The 17,034-nt window shown below is 43.1% G+C and overlaps 2 protein-coding genes across 4 annotated transcripts; both read left to right on the top strand.

Moving 5' to 3' along the window:
• Positions 1 to 1,513: 1,513 nt before the first annotated feature.
• Positions 1,514 to 7,956, top strand: LOC101791991 (glioma pathogenesis-related protein 1). Of its 2 annotated transcripts, XM_072035038.1 has the most exons (7): positions 1,514 to 1,934; positions 3,825 to 4,070; positions 4,511 to 4,623; positions 5,815 to 5,897; positions 7,160 to 7,186; positions 7,273 to 7,446; positions 7,729 to 7,956. In XM_072035038.1, exons 1-7 carry the CDS (start codon positions 1,755 to 1,757, stop codon positions 7,839 to 7,841), a joined length of 936 nt encoding a protein of 311 aa, XP_071891139.1. In that variant the 5' UTR covers positions 1,514 to 1,754; the 3' UTR covers positions 7,842 to 7,956. The 2 variants fall into 2 exon arrangements, with proteins under 2 accessions (XP_071891139.1, XP_038029080.1); XM_038173152.2 differs by having other exon boundaries at positions 1,597 to 1,934; positions 7,273 to 7,956.
• A 1,569-nt stretch (positions 7,957 to 9,525) lies between these two features.
• Positions 9,526 to 16,411, top strand: LOC106020629 (glioma pathogenesis-related protein 1). 2 transcript variants are annotated; one of them, XM_072035039.1, is made up of 6 exons: positions 9,526 to 9,817; positions 13,189 to 13,531; positions 14,197 to 14,306; positions 15,342 to 15,424; positions 16,040 to 16,066; positions 16,150 to 16,290. In XM_072035039.1, exons 1-5 carry the CDS (start codon positions 9,638 to 9,640, stop codon positions 16,053 to 16,055), a joined length of 732 nt encoding a protein of 243 aa, XP_071891140.1. In that variant the 5' UTR covers positions 9,526 to 9,637; the 3' UTR covers positions 16,056 to 16,066; positions 16,150 to 16,290. The 2 variants fall into 2 exon arrangements, with proteins under 2 accessions (XP_071891140.1, XP_027310847.3); XM_027455046.3 differs by having other exon boundaries at positions 9,531 to 9,817; positions 13,189 to 13,434; positions 16,150 to 16,411.
• The last annotated feature ends 623 nt before the right edge of the window (positions 16,412 to 17,034 follow it).

The following is a 17,034-nucleotide window of genomic DNA, read 5'->3' on the forward strand; positions in this document are numbered from 1 at the left end:
CAACCTGAACCTCCTCTGGTGCACCTTGAGGCCATTCCCTCTAGTCCTATCACTAGTTATCTGTGAGAAGACGATGACCCCCAGCTCCCCACACCTTCTTCTCAGGTAGATGTAGAGAGCAATAAGGCCTCCCCTGAGCATCCTCTTTTCCAGACAAAACAACCCCAGTTCCCTCAGCCGCTCCTCACAGGACTTGTGTTCACCAGCTTCATAGCCCTTCTCTGGACATGCTCCAGGGCCTCGACATCCTTCTTGTATTGAGGGGTCCAAAACTGAGCACAGTACTCAAGGTGTGGCCTCACCAGAGCTGAGTATATGTACATGGGGATGATCACTTCCCTGATCCTGCTGGCTACACTATTGCTGATACAAGCTAAGATGCTGTTGGCCTTCTTGGCTACCTGGGCACACTGCTCGCTCAGGTTCAGGTAAGTATCAACCATCACCCCCAGATTCTTTCCCTATGCACAGCTTTCAAGCAACTCTGCCCCAAGCCTGTAATGCTGCATGGGGTTGTTGTGACCAAAGTGCAGGACCCAGCACTTATTGGTGCTGAACCTCATCCCATTCGTCTCTGCTGTGAGGGCCCCTCTGTAAGGGCTGTGGTAAGCCTGTCGAACAAAAATAATTGTAGGTCCCCTTTTTGTTTCTCTCCCAAAAGATCCAAAACCTCAGAAGGTGCCTACACTGTTGCCTCTTGCAGCTGGTGCTACCTTCATGAAATCGGACAACTCATGGCAGGCATAAGGGGAGGAGGCTGCAGAGAATTAGTAATGCATTAACATCCATACGCATTCACAGAGATAAATATTTAATTGCATGTCTCCCATTAAGGGGATAGATAGATGTAAATGTTGGGGGGCTACAGGTTTGAAAAAAAATAAATTAACCAGCTTGTAGAACAGCTGGTGAGAATACAAATCCCAGCACTGCCCATCCTACTGCCCCAGAAAGGGATCAGGCTTGGAATTTTACCTCAGGAGTGGTAATCCTACAGCTTCTCTCCTCACATGAGCACAGAAAGCTCTTCCAAGAATTTCAGCCTCTTAGATAAACAGGTGGCTAGTGAAGGTGAGAATCAACACCCTCATTTATGCTTGGGATTTCAATGTCATACTTTTGCTAAACACCAAATTAGAAGCTTAGAAGGTTCCACAGCAAGCTGCTGCTTAGGAACAATTTTTATTGTTTCTTTGGTTGGTTGTTTTTGTCCTGGTGGGGACACAAAATTTAATATATGCAGTTTCCCTAATTCCTTTTATTCCTAGAGTAACTCTGAAATGGAAGAAAGATTCTACAAAATAATTGCAGTTGACTTGGCACAACTAAGCTGCACAGTAGGAAAAGCACCTGAACAGCAGATCTGTATTGTGTCATAGCTACAATCTTTATGGTTGACGGAGGTTTTAGCAAAGTTGCTGTGCAGCACCTCTTCAGATAAGACCTGCAGCCACAGAATGGCTTGGCATTCAACCAGGATGGAAGGCATTCAAAGAAGAGGCAGACATTTCAGTGTGGCAGTACCTCTGGGCAATATGCGTGGCAGATGCGTGTTCCTCAGCTTACCCTCGGACAGCCAGCGGTGATGTCAGATGGTTCTGTACCTTGTGAAGCAATTCCACTTCCTGTTGCTCTGACTTTGAAGAGCTTGCACACCCAGAGGACTACAGAGAAACTGCTTAGCAGCATTATCTCCACCTAAGGGATATTTCTTTTAAAAACTTAAGAAAAAATACCGAGAGCATTGAAGAATTATGAAAATCACATCTTTTTTTTCTGCAGTGCTCTTACTGGATCTCTTTGCCTGCTGTCGTGCGTATGCACAATATCCTTTGCCTGACATTGAAGATGCAAAGTTCATTAAAGACTGTGTGAGCGCTCACAACAACTTTCGATCCAAAACGAATCCACCAGCCAGCAATATGTTTCGCATGGTAAGGAGGCGTTTGTGATTGGTTTGAAAATTGACATAGATGGTGCTGCTGAGTTAGCCCACCTTACTCTCCAGTTGCTCTGTGCTTTCCTTTCTGTTTCTGTCAATGATTTTGGTACTATATCTGATAGTCCTTTGTAGGAAATAAAAAAGCAATTAATTTTCACAGTACTGTTCTGTCTTATTAATTGGAAGAGGATTCATTGTCTGGGGACAGGTTGCAGCTCTAAACTTGAGCCATAGCAAAGGACTGTGTTACAAAAAATATACGTAATGTTCAGTTCTCAGCGTTGCATTTATCTTTTTCAAAGAGGGACAGTAATCTCCCTTCTGTTAGTCCAGCTTTCATGCAGGGAAGCTGCTTGGCATTAGAAAGCTCCTGAAAGGCAACGTGGCTTATTGAAAATCTAGCACCTCACCTTGTGCCTTCCAGTCTAGAATCCGTATTGAAGAAAGGGGGTTGCCCCTTTAGACACCCCTGTAGACACCTCATCTTCCTTTGCTGTGCTATTTGGAGAGTAGCTGGGCTGGAAAAGAGATCTTCCCATAAACATAATGGATATCAGAGCAGGCCGTGGATAGGTCTCAGCTTGCTCAATGGAGTATGTAAGGAATAGGTAGAGAGAGAGCTGGGGGAGGCAAACCCAGTCAGTTTACGTCGTTACTTTGAACCCTCCAGCAGTGCCGCTTAGCTGAAAAGGAAGTTAAATGCACAACTGCAGCCTGATATAATTTCTGTGAAAGGAAGTTCAGATAACGATGTAAAAGTCAGACTACTCAAAATGTTAATTTTTTGGCATTTTGTTAAAAAAAAAAATAATAATAATAATTAAAAACAAGTTTGCTTTAGAATGCTAGAAAACAGGAGAAAATTTAGCTGCTCAGACCAAAGATCGTGCAGTCCTGGAAGGACAAATATACAGAAACTCTTGAATGAGAGGTGCTACATTTTATTTAAAGGCTTGTGATGGGTTTTTCTTGTGTGACTTTTTTTCAGCCTATGCAAGCTTCTATCACCCTTAATATCTCGTAGCAAAATTGCAGTCTTAACTACATGATATGTAAAAATCTCCTTGCATTTGATTTGGTCTTGCTAATTGCTAGCTTCCTTTGATAGTCTCTGATCCTTGTGCTGCAAAGAGCAAGTAATCATTGCTTATTTGCATACTTCACAAGACATTCAGCTGTCCCCGCAGAAAGCTACAGAGCATCCTTAGTATTTGACAATCCCCCATATTCTCTGTGCCCTTTCCAGTTCTAGTGTCCCTTTTTAAGACAAGGCACTGCACACAGTATTTAACAGGACTTCTTCAGTGGTGAACTTATATATTTAGGTTCACTCTCCAGTCCCTCTCGAGGAATTTCTAATACTTTATTTGCCTTAATCTATGCTAAGCATAGATTTACAAGCAGTAAGAGTCAGCTCCAAATCTGTCATGAATACTAAGTCAACATTATTTTTCCTCCTCATGTGCCTTTACTTGTATTTTTGTATACTGAATTTGACCTGCTATTTTATTGCCTAGTTATCCAGCAGCATAAAATCTTTCTGTAAGTCTCACAAACCAGTCTCCTCATGGACCAGGCAGCTTAAACACTGCTGTCCAGCTCTAAGTATTGTAACAAGTCAGATACCACAGAACAGGGATAGATACTATATGTCTAGCAATATCTGAGGCAGAAAGAAGAAGAAAAAATTTGTTGTGGGAGTTGAAAAGACAGGGAAAGAAACTGAATGTTCAGTGGGAGTCAGGGGAAAAGAAATCTTTCCAATCTTCTGTTTAAAACTGTTTGAATCCAACTAAGTCGCTGCAATGCAGTGTTGTTATGTTTTTTTGTGTGTTTGTTTTCAGCATTATTATGCCTATTATGTTTTCTTTCCTTTGTACAGTCCTGGGACCCTGCTTTAGCTAAGTCTGCCAAAGCATGGGCAAAGAAGTGCAAGTTTCGGCACAACAGCTACCTTAAAATACCACAGAAGATGCACCCCACCTTTACTTTTGTAGGAGAAAACATCTGGACTGGCACAGCCTCCATCTTTTCTGTGCATGCAGCTCTGAATGACTGGTTTAATGAATTCAAAAGCTACGATTTCAACACCCGTAGGTGTACTAGCATATGTGGTCACTATACACAGGTGAGTTTTTTCTCTGTCTAGTGTAATGGTTTCAGAGAAAAAATGCAGGCTTAGACCAGACTGCTTTGGAACAGGAATTATGGCAGTGGTTTTGCCCTGCAGTTTACTGCTGGATGAGATTGGAACTATATTCTGAACTGCCGGGGTGTCTGAGCCCTCTGTTCACTAATGGTTGAAAAGGATTATCCCCCTAACAATGTCATGTTTCCAAGGGAGCCAGGTAATAAGTGCAAAACCACCTAATGGTCTCAAGTCAGACTCTGCTCAAGTCAGGTCTCTGCTGTACTTTGAGCTGTTGATGTTGCTCCTGTATTGTCTGTTTTAAGCTGCCACAAGATCCATCAGTTCAGCCACTAGTACCTTCTGATTCAATACTGTGAATTCTGGTTGTTTTTTGAGTCCTTGAACAGGTGCATCACATATTTCACTTTGCCTTTCAGGTTGTTTGGGCAACAAGTTACAAAGTTGGCTGTGCAGTTCACTTCTGCCACACAGTAGAAAATTTTCAAGGACTCGACAGAGCAGCACATTTTGTTTGTAACTATGGGCCAGCGTAAGTCAATTGTGGCATTTGGGGGTTCATTTTTCTGCTTTTTAACTAACCTATGACTGACCTGGTATCAGATGTTACTAATGGCAGGAGCAGTTGTAACAAATTTCTGAAGAAGCTATGTCCACATGTTAGTGGTTCCCCTGTCTGTTTAGAGCATAAGGTGCTGGGCAGAGTCTGGGCTGCAGAAAATCCCTTTCTAAAAAAGCAGGTGAGCAGGCTCAGGCTGAGGGCACTCACCATCAGCAAGCATTGCCAGATAAAATCTGTTTTGAGTTCAGTCTCTGCAGGAATAGTAGGAACGGTGCAATTGAATTAATCGCAGAAGTAATTGCACGTCAAGTACTGTGTTCAGTTTTGGCCCTTCACTACAAGTAAGATACTGAGTTTCTGGAATGTGTTCGGGGAAGAGCTGGTGAAGGGACTGGAGAACAAGACTCATGAGGAGCGTCTGAGGGAGCTGGCATTTTTAGTTTGGAGAAGAGGAGACTGAGGGGAGACCTCATCTCTCTCTACAACTGCCTGGAAGGAGGCTGCAGCAAGGAGTGTGTTAGTCTCATTTCTCAGGTGACAAGTGACAGGATGTGAGGAAATGATCTTAAGTTGCACCGTGGGGAGGTTTAGACTAAGGACCAGGAATACTTCCTTCATGGAAAGGATGGCTAGGTACTGAAACACGCTCCCCAGGGAAGTGGTGGAATCCCTGTCCATGGAGGTGTTTAAGAGAAATGTGGATGTGGTGGCACTAAAGCACAAGATTTAGTAGTGGACTTGGTAGTGTTAGGTTGATGGTTGGAGTAGATGGGTTTAAGGGACTCTTCCAACCTAAGTGATTCTATGAAAAAAGGAAGACAATCCTCTAGTTTATTCCATGCCCTGTGATTTCTGGACATACATTTTACAGATTTATTTAAAGTATGTGTGGGTAAAGAGGGGCTAGAGGCAGATTCCTGTATAGTTAGTCTGAATAGCACAGTATTACCCAAGAAGCCTCCCCATGTCAGTGAAAGATTTAGTCTGATCCAAGAGGAATTTCAAATAATGATAATGATCTTTTTTTTTTTTTTTGCATAAAATTATTTTTCCCTGATAATAGGTTACAATGGCAAATTATTCTAGCAATATAATGAAACCATGTATTTAAATTATTTTCCAAAGACAGAGCTAACAAAGTATTGCTCTTCTGCTCTGCAGGGGGAATTACCCAACAAAACCTTATGAAGAGGGACCACCATGCAGTAGATGCAGTAATGACAAGTGTGTGGACAAGCTCTGTGGTAAGACCGAAGTGATCTGCTGAGGAGCTAAAAGTATCACAATTATCGGTGGAAATACAGCAGAGGAGAAATGTGCTAAATGCATAGTGGGTCTGTAGCCCACCACAGACCAACAGGACTAAGCCCTGGTTAAAATAGTATAAGAAGGAATTGATTGGGATATTTTGTTATTTAAAGCTCCCAGAGATAGAAAACAGAGTTTCCAAAGAAGAGAAATATCAGACTATTTTTTATCTTTTAACTGACCAAGAAGTCAAATCTAAAATATCCCTCACAGATATTCCCATCTGTTTTGGTTTTGTTTTGATTTTCTACAAGAAATAGTGTGTTTAACTTCTGCTTTCCTGCTTGTTTAATATTTTCTATCACATTTTGCAAAAAAAATATATAGTTTGGAACCAATAATCAGGCTGTATTGAAAAACACACTTACTTCTACAGTTTTCTGAAATACCACAGTGAAAGCTTGTTTTTCCACGTTTGCACCTGTGGACTTTTGTTCTTACACCTAGTTCCAGATTTGTCAGAAACAGTGTTTTAAATAATCAGAGAGTAAAAAGCATGCAACGGTGTCTTAAATATGACTTTTGTACAGAGGTTTAATAGAGATGTTCTCTAGCAGCCAGGCACTAGATAGCTTCAGCTGTAGAAATAATTGAGCATTTGGTATTCTTATTTCCTTCTGTGACATCCTGGCTGACTCATCTCGAAGTCACAAGTTGATGCACCACAGAAAAACTAGAAGCATCACAAAGACGAGGGGAAGGGAGAGGAGGAAGAGAGCTTTTTAAGAGCTAGATCCTAGAACCAGTTTTACCATATTCTCCTATAGGACAAATCACAATGTCAATAGGGGCACATGTGCAATCCTGCAAATGCATCAAAGCTCTTAGTAAAGATCTGTTTTTTTTTTCTGACAAATTCTGTAGTTAGATTTGTCTGTCTCTAACTATTTAAATTTGATTTGTGTATCAATTTAAAATAAATTTCAAGTCTCCTTTTTATTTACTTCCCTCCTCCCCATGCCACCAATACTTCCCATCGCAGCTGCTTCGCTTCTGCTTCTCCTCCTGCTCAACAAAAAGCTCTAACCCCACCTCAGTGGGGAGCCCCCTTGCTGACCGAGTTCCCCGCTGCCAGATGCTTGCGACACCGGCAGCACTGCTGCCATCAGCCAGGCAGCAGCACTGGCATGCCTTTTTGTGCTAAGAAACACCACTGAGTGACGGTCACATTTATGTCCTTTTTCTCATCTCTCCACAGTAAATGCAGGACGTGAGAAGCTGATAAGTACGTATCCAATTCTCTTTGTTGCTTTCCTATGAGCGTGGCTAAGCTGGACAAGTTCTCACACCTAATTCTTTGCTGTTTTTAAGGTTATGACAACTGGTATCCGGACTGGGACACGCAGCCCCGGCCACCACCGCGACCCCGTCCCTCCGGGCCTCCAGCCGACACCCCCCCAGCTGGGCAGCCGCGTTCCTCTTGCGACAGCTACTGTCTTAGTGTCTTGATTTTAAGGCTGCTGTTTTTGGTACTGAGCGCTGCAGGTACTCTTTTAATACAGCGAAGGTTTCCACACACGTTTATATATGAGTAATGATCATTTAAGATACTGATAGTGATCACACCACTATATCTTTGTCAGAGAACTGCACACATTTAAAAAAAAAAAAACACTCCATTATTTCTCCATTATATTTGTGATATTTACCCACCATAAAAAGATCTTCCTCTGCATTCAGGGAAAGAATTAAATGGCAGTGCATAGAGTTATTGTAATTTATTATCATGGCTTCTATTTCTGTAAGAGCTTCTTAACTCTGGCTCAGGTATAGACTGCTGGAGGCAACACACTGCTGTATATACCAACAAGCCTTCTGGAAACCTGGAGCATCACAAAGACTTGTCTGAAGGGGCACTCTGGATCCAAAAGAAGCAATAACTCATTTCCATTAACTTTGAATTATCCCAACCATAATTTGTCGTAGATAGTTTGAGACTTAACTGTATGCATTCCTTTTTAAGAGCAGAAAGAATAAAGCTTGTCCTTTACTACACTTAGCCTGTGTGTGTTACTCTCCATTAAAGCTGTGCTATTGGTGGTTGTACTATTCTGTCCTATCCAAGTGCTTGTCATATTTCTTGTCATATTTCCTGCATGATGTGCTCTAGGTGATCCTGTTTGGGGGGAGGGCAGACTAGATGATCTCTGTGATTCTATGATACACAGCAAAATTTCACAATGCAAGAAAACTCATATTTAATTTCACCACTGTCAGTTCTTGTCTGCCGCCATCTGTTATACTAAGAGATAAGTAATGTTTTAAATTAATGGCTTTAAATAAAGATCTGGAGAATATACATATATACATCTAGTTACTGAGGAATAAATAGTTTGATTAACAAAATAATGTTCTCAAAATTATGCATCAAGACCTTAAAAAACAACAGCAGCAACAAACATCAACAACAACACAATTACTGTGTTTGCCTTTAACAGACAGGACCTGAACTGTCAGAAGGGATATTGGACATCACATAACAACATGCTCAGCAATAAAAGCAGTAGAGGAAGAAGGGGGCAGAAGTGGCTTCCAAAGTGGCCACTGCTTTTCCCCGTTCTTTCCACACCTGCTGAGCTGTCTTTATCCTGACCCATGAGTTTTTTCACTTTTGTTCTTCCTGCTTTCTCCTCCTGTCCTGCTGGGGACAGGGAGTGAGCAAGTGGCTACCTGGGTGCTTGGCTGCTGGCCGGGGTCAACCCACCTCTCACCTCAACCTACCTTCTGCTGTCAGACGTGGTCTGCAGGGGAGCTCTGAGCACCGTGTTTCATTCACATGATTCCCCCAGGAGGCCTTTTTGCCTGTAAGCAGCCTTGGGACCACAGGAGAAAGCCTGAACTTGATGGAGAGGCAATAGTTAAAGGCAGCGTGAGGAAAGGGTGGTGAGTCCGGGCAGGGAGAGTTGGGCAGGTGTGCCTGGGACTTCAACTCCTTCCTCACGGCTGTGAAGCCTGGTGTGGGTGCTGGGCACCAGGCACGAGGCAGCACCAAGCTTCATGGCACCCAACTCTGCCTGGTGCTCAGGTCACGGGGAGTGATTAAAGAATTACTAATGCCTGGAAAGAAAAATGGGTAGCAACATGTACCACGAATGTGTGGTCACAGGAGAATCCCATCAGTAAGTGCAGCATGTTTAGGTTGTTGTTACCCCTCCAACAAATCAATGTACAACCACAATGATTGCTCACGCTAGAGTAAAACTCAGAGTTCACATCAATTATTCACATCTCATTCCATTTTGGCCCAGAGGAGCAGCCATAACAGCAGTGCTGTTTTAATGAAAAACAGAAAAATTATCCAAAACTTTATTGCAACATGTTTTGATTGCTGTGGGTGGGAGGAAAGGGCCAAAACCCCAAACAATGAAAAGCCAAAAGTTAGGAGAGAAGAAGCTTGCTCAACACAGTCAAAGAAAAAGAAATAGAAAAGGAAAAAGAGAGAGAGAGACAAAGCCTCTACAGCTCTGATGCGAACTTGCAGCTTAATTTCCTTATTCTCTTAGCAACGCTCTGAAATATGACTCATTTCCTGTGACAAACGCCGTCTTCAATTACCATGGCTAAGATAAGTCCAGCCCACAAGCCTTCGAAGCAAAACGCTGCCAGTGGAGCCAAACCCACTTTATTCAGCTGAACTATTCTGCTCTTAAAGCTGGAAGACCAGAGGCTGAGAATCATGATGAGCAGATTTTTCACTTGCATGCTGGCTTTACTGCGTTTCTGCCTTTCTGCTGGCTCCTCTACACCACAGACATTGCCTGATATTGGAGATGCCGAGTTTATTGAGCAATGTGTGACAGAGCATAACAAATTCCGGTCTGCAGTGAGCCCACCAGCCAGCGACATGCTCTACATGGTAAGGGGATCTTCACTGCTTACGTGCAAGCGGGCAGCACTGATCATTGTGGTTTTTGCAGTTCTTAAAGATGATTTCTGTAATCAAATGTTAAAAAAAAAAAAAAGAAAAAAAAAGAAAGAAATGGTCTCCTGGAGTCATAGCAGCAATTCCTTTTTACAGCAAATAAGGCTCTGATTATCAGATGGCTTTATACGGTTGGGTACGTGTATAGTTTTGCCTGGCTCAGTTTCTTTATCTGAAACTCGAGATTTCAACCCCCAACCTGGTGCTGTAGCTGGTGCTGTGAAAAGCCTCCTCATTCCAAGGCATTGCAGCCTGGGGTGTGATTTATGTGCAGACCTCAGCACATCCTTTCATACTAGAGTTGGCGAGGGCGGAGAACATTGCCAAAAGGCTTTGAAGAGCTCTGCTTTAGCTTTCTCTGCAAATCTCTCATGGCCTGAGCCAGCAGAGCTATTAGCAGTGGTTCCTAGGCACCGGGCTGCAGAGGAAGCCAAAACAAATGCAACAAGTGCAGCAGCAGTGGGGGCTGAAGGCATCAGGTCCTGCACCACAGTGCCTGTCTCTGCAGTCATCAATGCAAAAGATAATCTGTCATGATTCAAAATATAGCCCAGCCTCTGCAAGTAGCCACCTCATGTTTAAGATGGTTTGTGGCACTTGGGAAGCTGTAAATGCATGCACAAGGTTGGCTTACGGGTTGTGAAGCTCACCTCTGCCTGATCTGGGAGGCATTGTTCAATCCCAGAAACTTGGGAGCTGCCTCTTGTAACAGCCACCACCTTTTGTGCTTTGGTTGGGTAATGCTTGAAACCTTTAATGCTAAAGGTTTCTTCCTGGGATAACATGCAGAGGTCCATAATGATTGCCCTAATGCTGGCCTTTCCTCTTGCTTCCCTCTCATCATCCCACTTGGCCACCACCAGAAGAGGATGTAACCCCATTCACAGTTAGCAACACCTAAAACAAAGTTCAAAACCAGCTCCATTTACATTTCTAGCTCTCAAACACCAGAAAACAAGTGCCTGTTAGGGGGGTGTAGGCAAGCAGCTAGCAAGCTGCTGACAGGGAACAATTTAGTTTCTCTTCTGCTGTGTTTTTTATTTCAGATTTCTTTAGTGGGACATTAGGAAACCTCTCCAGTGTTGACCGCAGATTTCCAGTGAACATTGCTTTATCTTTTTGAAAAGTAGATCTGAAATTTGTGGAAAAAAAAGAGCGAATAAACAAATAAGGGTCATTACAAAGAAAAGAAGAAGTAAAATCATGGTAGCTTTCATTTAAAGCACTGAAAAAAAAAAATCCAAAACTTCACCACCAACAAAAACAGTCTTGAGTATGACCTCTCACAGGAATAATTTTACATGGAGAAATCAGTAAAATGTATGATCAAATCTTTTATGAAAGTAAAAGTATTGAAAACCACATGTATATTAATTTTTTAACCAACTAAAGCACTTCAAAAAAGAGGAAAAGAAGATGACTTGTTTTCAAGATAACAAGAGAAAAAAGAAACTTCTGTTTCCTGTAGATAACTGTTCACCTAGATACGTAAAAGTGAAGAATATGAACACAAGGCATTTCCACCTTTTAGAAAAAAATATTTTTTTTAAAGAAAATACTAGACAGAAACTCCTTTAAGTACAAGTGACAAAGCCCCAACAGCTACAGTAGTAAAACAGCTGTTAAAAATAATGATCTACTTTTTTTTTTTTTTTTTTTCAACCAGACAAATGTGAACCCTTCTTCCCATTCACCCTTCACAGTCCCCCAAAGTACTGTCTAGGTCTGTTCCAAACCAGCAGAAAGATCCTCACTGCTTATATCAAGGCTTTCACAACAGTGAATGTTCCTGAATTACTTTTCACCAGTCATACAATCAGTTTTCCTTCCCTAAATAAATGAAAAACTCATCTGAGTTACAAAACCAAAACTGAAAAATGGTTCCTGAAAAACACCCACCTCCAATTACTATTTTCCCAAACAGCAGTGATATTTATAGGCAAACCTCCCTTTCCTGTGCTTTTTTACTCATGCAGTTGATTGTAATCTTTTGGGTAAATGTGGTTTTGTAAGCAAACTATGATTAAAACTACGCTTAAACTAAAGACCATTCCAGACTATAAATCTCTGCCCATTGCTTTTTCAGCCAGCTGAAGCATTTGTACAAAAAAGGAAAAGTACCTTTACACTGAGCTGTTATTATTAACACTGCTAAAGGATGAAGGAGAAAATAAGGGTGCAGACTCTTAAGCAGAATCTGAAAAACTAGACTTCAGAGCACTAAGATCCACCAATCACTGTCACACAGCTTTCATTGTGGTCTTATTCTTGTGAGCTCACAGCATTGCCAGAATGTAAACTTCAGCCTCTGTCTTGACTTGCAGAAATGCTAGGAGTGGAAGATAACCTGTGAACAACAGCAGATTTTGTTCATCCTCTTTAAAAGCTATCATCTAAGGAATTATCAGCTGTTCACTTCAACTAAGACCCTCTGCCCCCAACCTTACCTTTCATATTCCAGATACTGTGTTTCTAGGCAAATTACTTGTGTGTTAGTTTTGTAGGAAAACTCCCACCCCAAATGCTTGCCACAGGGAGAAATGGAAGACATGGGTTAGAAAATAATTGCAAATCTCTGCAGATCTGTTTTGATGTGATCTTACAAATTTTAATTACTTACTAAGAGCATAAACTTTACACATATTATTTCAGTACATATATATCATCAGTACCAAAAAGCTATATTATGTAAAACAGACAAAAAGTCTAAGAACCTCCAAGTCCTTTTCCTCTGTCACCATTAATGATACATTCAAAACAGCTTCTCTAGTGGTTCTGTAATTTGCAGAAGTAACTGAGAGATTTTAATCCATACATAGAAGGACAAATAAGGAATTTTCATTACAAAAAAAAAAAAAAAAAAAAAGCTACAGGCACACAGAGGTGGCACAGCACTGTGTTTGCTTAATCAGGTTGTGTGCACAAGAAAACCCAGAGGAATCTGGCAACACCTCCGACGCAAACAAAAGACATTTATATAATCCAATGGTTTAAATAACAGCTCTCTGTAGGATTGAATACCAAGCGCATGAGTGACTCCACAAATACAAATTCAGCGCTAACATTTGAAGCATCAACTGTGATTGCCCGCCACCCCAAGATCTTCCCTACATTTAACAAGTGACAAAATTCCCAGGAGACACAAACCTACAAGCCAATTTACCATGCAGAATTGTCTCAGCAGAAGCAAAATCCAGACTAGCCCATGGCATAGACACTTCTGAGTCCCAGCTGCGCCAGAAGCTGCTCCGCATTACCGCATTGCTTAAGTACCCAAGCCATTTTCTCTTGTTTTTATCTTGCAGACTTGGGATCCAGATTTGGCGAAGACTGCGAAAGCTTGGGCAAAGAGATGCCAGTTTAAACATAACACATACCTCAAAGAGCCAGGGCAGACTCACCCCAGGTTTACCTCTGTTGGAGAAAACATCTGGACTGGCTCGCTCTCGATATTTTCTGTGAAAGAAGCCATCACCTCCTGGTACAATGAGGTCAAAGACTACAGTTATACCGCCAATAGTTGTAGAAGAGTGTGCGGCCATTACACACAGGTAGGCATGGAACTTCTCCACCTGAACCAAGAACCAGCCCTGCCGTTGGGACACAGGAATTCTAGACTTCTGTCCAAGATTCAACAAACCAAGAGCGGTAGTGATTTTTTGTGCCTGTATGCATGAAATGTTCTTACATCCCCACTTTGTAAAGGAAAAGAGTCCTTTTTTTTTTTTTTTACATACCCCAGTTGTATTTTGTTTCCAGGAACAAGCAGTAGCCTAAAATCAGGAAGCGGCAGTGGCAGTGGGCTGCAGTGTGGGGTGGGATGAGGTCCCCCCTCTGTCAGACAGCCTCTGTGTGGCACTACGAGCTGTGCCAAAGGCTGATGAAATGCCCCCACATCAGGCTGGGACACGTGGGGCACTTCTGCTACAGCTGAGTGCTGCCAACACGTACGGAGATGGCTGCAGCTCCTGCAAGCATCACTTTTCCCAACCTTTTTTTTCCTAACCAGTATTCCCAAGGAGAAAGGACAAAGAGAGGAACGGGAGGGCCACTGCCTTGCAACCCTGCAATTGTTAACCTTGGTTATCAGAGAGCAGGGCTGCTCACAAACGGGCCTCTAGGGGCTGGATTTTGATGTGAGGCTGTTCAATACTTTCCAGGGAGATAAACTACTGCTCTCCTCTGCAAAGTGTGCCCAAGGAGCACTCCTCAGCCCACTTGCTGTGTGACACAGAGGAGGGCAGGGCTTTTCCCTCATGCTTTAGATGTTAAAGCAGATGTTCATTCACTGGCGTTCATGTTTGTCTTTTCAGATTGTTTGGGCTCGAAGCTACAAGGTTGGCTGTGCTGTCCACTTCTGTCCCACGGTGCAGTACTTCTCAGGAAAAAATGCAGCACACTTTATCTGCAACTACGGGCCGGCGTAAGCTTTTCCATGACAAACATTTCACAGGGGTTGGGTCCTGCCCCTTCTTCCTTCCCACAATGTACAGCTTCCTTCACACAATGTGCAGCCCATTTTTCACGTGTTTATGGGTCCCCAAAACAGAGACAGATGCACACCTCTATCCAAGCAGCCGTTTTTCACTAAACAGGGGCTATGTGATGTAGCCAAAAAGCAGTGGCACTGGTAGAAAGAGTAAAATGTAAGATACTGAAATGAGCCTACTTAAGCGATCACTGGAAAACTGTTCCCTTGCTCCTCAGTGCCAAGGTGGCCCCAGACAGTTGCCAAGGTACAGACCCAGAGTCTAAAAATATTTACACATTTGCCTGCAGAATTAAACTTTCAGGTCAATGGTTTGGGTAAAAGTGTGCAGCGCTTGCAGCTGCAGCCTGAGCTTTATCGGACTTTACCCCCACAAAGCTGGGGCTGCTCGAGGCAAAAGTTTATCCAGAGGTCCTTCATATGCATATTGGCTGCAACTGGGATGGATGCTTTCTACCTTTTCCCAGCTAATTAATGCCAGCATCTAATTTCCATTGGAGATGGCTTTTGAGCTGGGTGAGCACACTGCAAACAGGCTAAGAAATGGGCCTGCTAAGGCCTGCTAAGAAATGGGGCCGTGTCACATCCAGCACTGCCTGCATCCTGCACATCCTGCCCTGGGCACACAGGGACATGGAGGCTCTGCAAATGCCTGCCGAGCCTCAGCTCCCAGCATGTGAGGGCAGGATCCTGCCTAGGTCCTGAGCTGCACAGCCCTGCTGGGTCAGAGCATGAAGGTCACTGCCAGAGCACGAAGGCCCTGCCATGGGTGCTGGCAGCCTGGCCACATCTGCAGGGAATTTGGGTACATCTAGGGCTAGGGGGGAGTGGGGTGGTCAGGGAGGGCAACCCAAAAAACTGTTCCCCATCAACGCAGGTGAAGCAAAACCCAAGCTGAAAAGCAAAAGAGCAGGAGGAATTGGCATGCTGCTAATGGCAGGTTCAGAGCAGTGTTACTTTCCTTCACAGGGGGAATTATGGCTGGCACCCCTACGAGACGGGAGCAGCATGCAGCAAATGCAAGGGCGATCAGTGTGCCAAGAACCTGTGTCGTAAGTAGAAAACCCACCCTCCTCCACAAGCACACGCAGAAAGAGCACACAGAAGACTCTGGCAGAAGGCATACTGTTGTCCCAAACACAGTAGGAAAAAAAAAAAGTGCAATCAGAAGCCACGATAGCAGTGATGCTTAGGGATCTTAAAGGTGTTAAAACACCAGCATCGTAAGAGGGAGAGGGGATTCCTGATGGATGGGATAGTTTGACATCAGCTACAGATTGCGGTTCTTAAATATAAGTACTGGGGAAAATAAATAAATTAATTAATTAAAAAAAATATACAGTAGGGACAACAACAGGCATATTGGCAGCAGGACGTACCCCACACATGCCCTCTTGGGATATCATTGTACCGGAGAGTCCTCTCTATGCCAGCCACTATCAGGGGGCAGTCAGTAAGATGCGACCAAGCTCTCTGCAGCAAATCCCCAAGAGCCACTGCAAGGCTCTCCTGAAGTCAACTGGTTCTTGTTTCTGGTAAGAAATGCAGCTCCCATTGCTGTATTTCTTCTCTGCCCATTGTCAGGCTCATAGTTAATTCTCTTTTGGTTAGATCAAATTATTCACAATGTCTAAGCCTGCTTCCATTCACTTCTTTTCTCTCTCCAGGAAACCCAGAGCGTGACAAAGTCATTAGTAAGTACCACAGATGTTTCTGCTTCAATTTGTTGCCCTCAGCACAGTTACACCTAAAACCCAGTGATCTGTTTTCTTTCCAGGTGATTCCAAGTGGTATCCAGCCTGGGACAGACCTGCCTGTGATGAGTACTGCATTTCTGTGGTTGTTTTAAGGCTGCTCTTCTTTATTCTGACAATCCCAGCCGCCTGGATCCTGCCCAAGTACTGGTCTATAGCACCTGCCAGCGAGTAACGCACAGGAGACTGTGAGAGCATTTGGGTTGATTTTTTCCTTTCCTGTTTGTAAACTACTAGAAGCACACACACACACAAAATAATAAAAATAAAATATGCGTAGAGACATTGTTTTCATCCACGGCTGATTTAGAAATACAGAAATACTGTCTTCAATTCATGGAGGAGCCAGGAGAGCTGACAAGGAGCCTTCACATCGTTCAGAAGCAATAACTGGTTTTAAACTACACACTTATTTTTACAAAGCAGAGCAGTGTGGGAGGGATGGGGGACATGGGGCAGCTGCCCACGCCACCTGCCCGAGGAGGGCTGCAGGGTGGCCAAGGAGGGGGCAGAGCAAACATCTCTCATGCCTATCACACTCTGTGAACCCTCCTCCAGCAAGATGCAGCAGCATGGTGTTGAGTAGACTGGAGAGATTTTTTTTTCGATTTAAACCTTTTTCTCTAAGAATTTTTGGACCTACCATGCTCACTTCATCCAGTGGCAGGCAGTGTGTTGCCCCATCTCACAGTGCTCTGGGGCCGCTGGTATTTCTCTTTGCTTAGGACCCTGTGCCAGGACACAGAGCTTCACGTGTGTGTAAATGTGATTATTTACAACCTCAATCTTTTATTTTTTTATTTATTTTTTTATTTTATTTTTTCCCTGAGCATGGGGTTTTTGACTGCTGCTTCAATCAATAAACCATTAATAAATAATTAACAAACCATTTGAGGGCTTTAAACTAG

Source organism: Anas platyrhynchos, chromosome 1, assembly GCF_047663525.1.
Source record: "Anas platyrhynchos isolate ZD024472 breed Pekin duck chromosome 1, IASCAAS_PekinDuck_T2T, whole genome shotgun sequence".
Classification (NCBI taxonomy): domain Eukaryota; kingdom Metazoa; phylum Chordata; class Aves; order Anseriformes; family Anatidae; genus Anas; species Anas platyrhynchos.

Bases quoted from the DNA above. Each gene is read 5' to 3' on its own strand.
- LOC101791991 (XM_072035038.1), top strand. From the start codon at position 1,755: ATGAAAATCACATCTTTTTTTTCTGCAGTGCTCTTACTGGATCTCTTT. The intron at 1,935-3,824 runs GTAAGGAGGCGT...TCCTTTGTACAG, and splicing joins CCAGCAATATGTTTCGCATG to TCCTGGGACCCTGCTTTAGC. The intron at 7,187-7,272 runs GTACGTATCCAA...GCTGTTTTTAAG, and splicing joins AGGACGTGAGAAGCTGATAA to GTTATGACAACTGGTATCCG.
- LOC106020629 (XM_027455046.3), top strand. From the start codon at position 9,638: ATGATGAGCAGATTTTTCACTTGCATGCTGGCTTTACTGCGTTTCTGC. The intron at 14,307-15,341 runs GTAAGCTTTTCC...TTTCCTTCACAG, and splicing joins ATCTGCAACTACGGGCCGGC to GGGGAATTATGGCTGGCACC. The intron at 15,425-16,039 runs GTAAGTAGAAAA...TTCTCTCTCCAG, and splicing joins GTGTGCCAAGAACCTGTGTC to GAAACCCAGAGCGTGACAAA.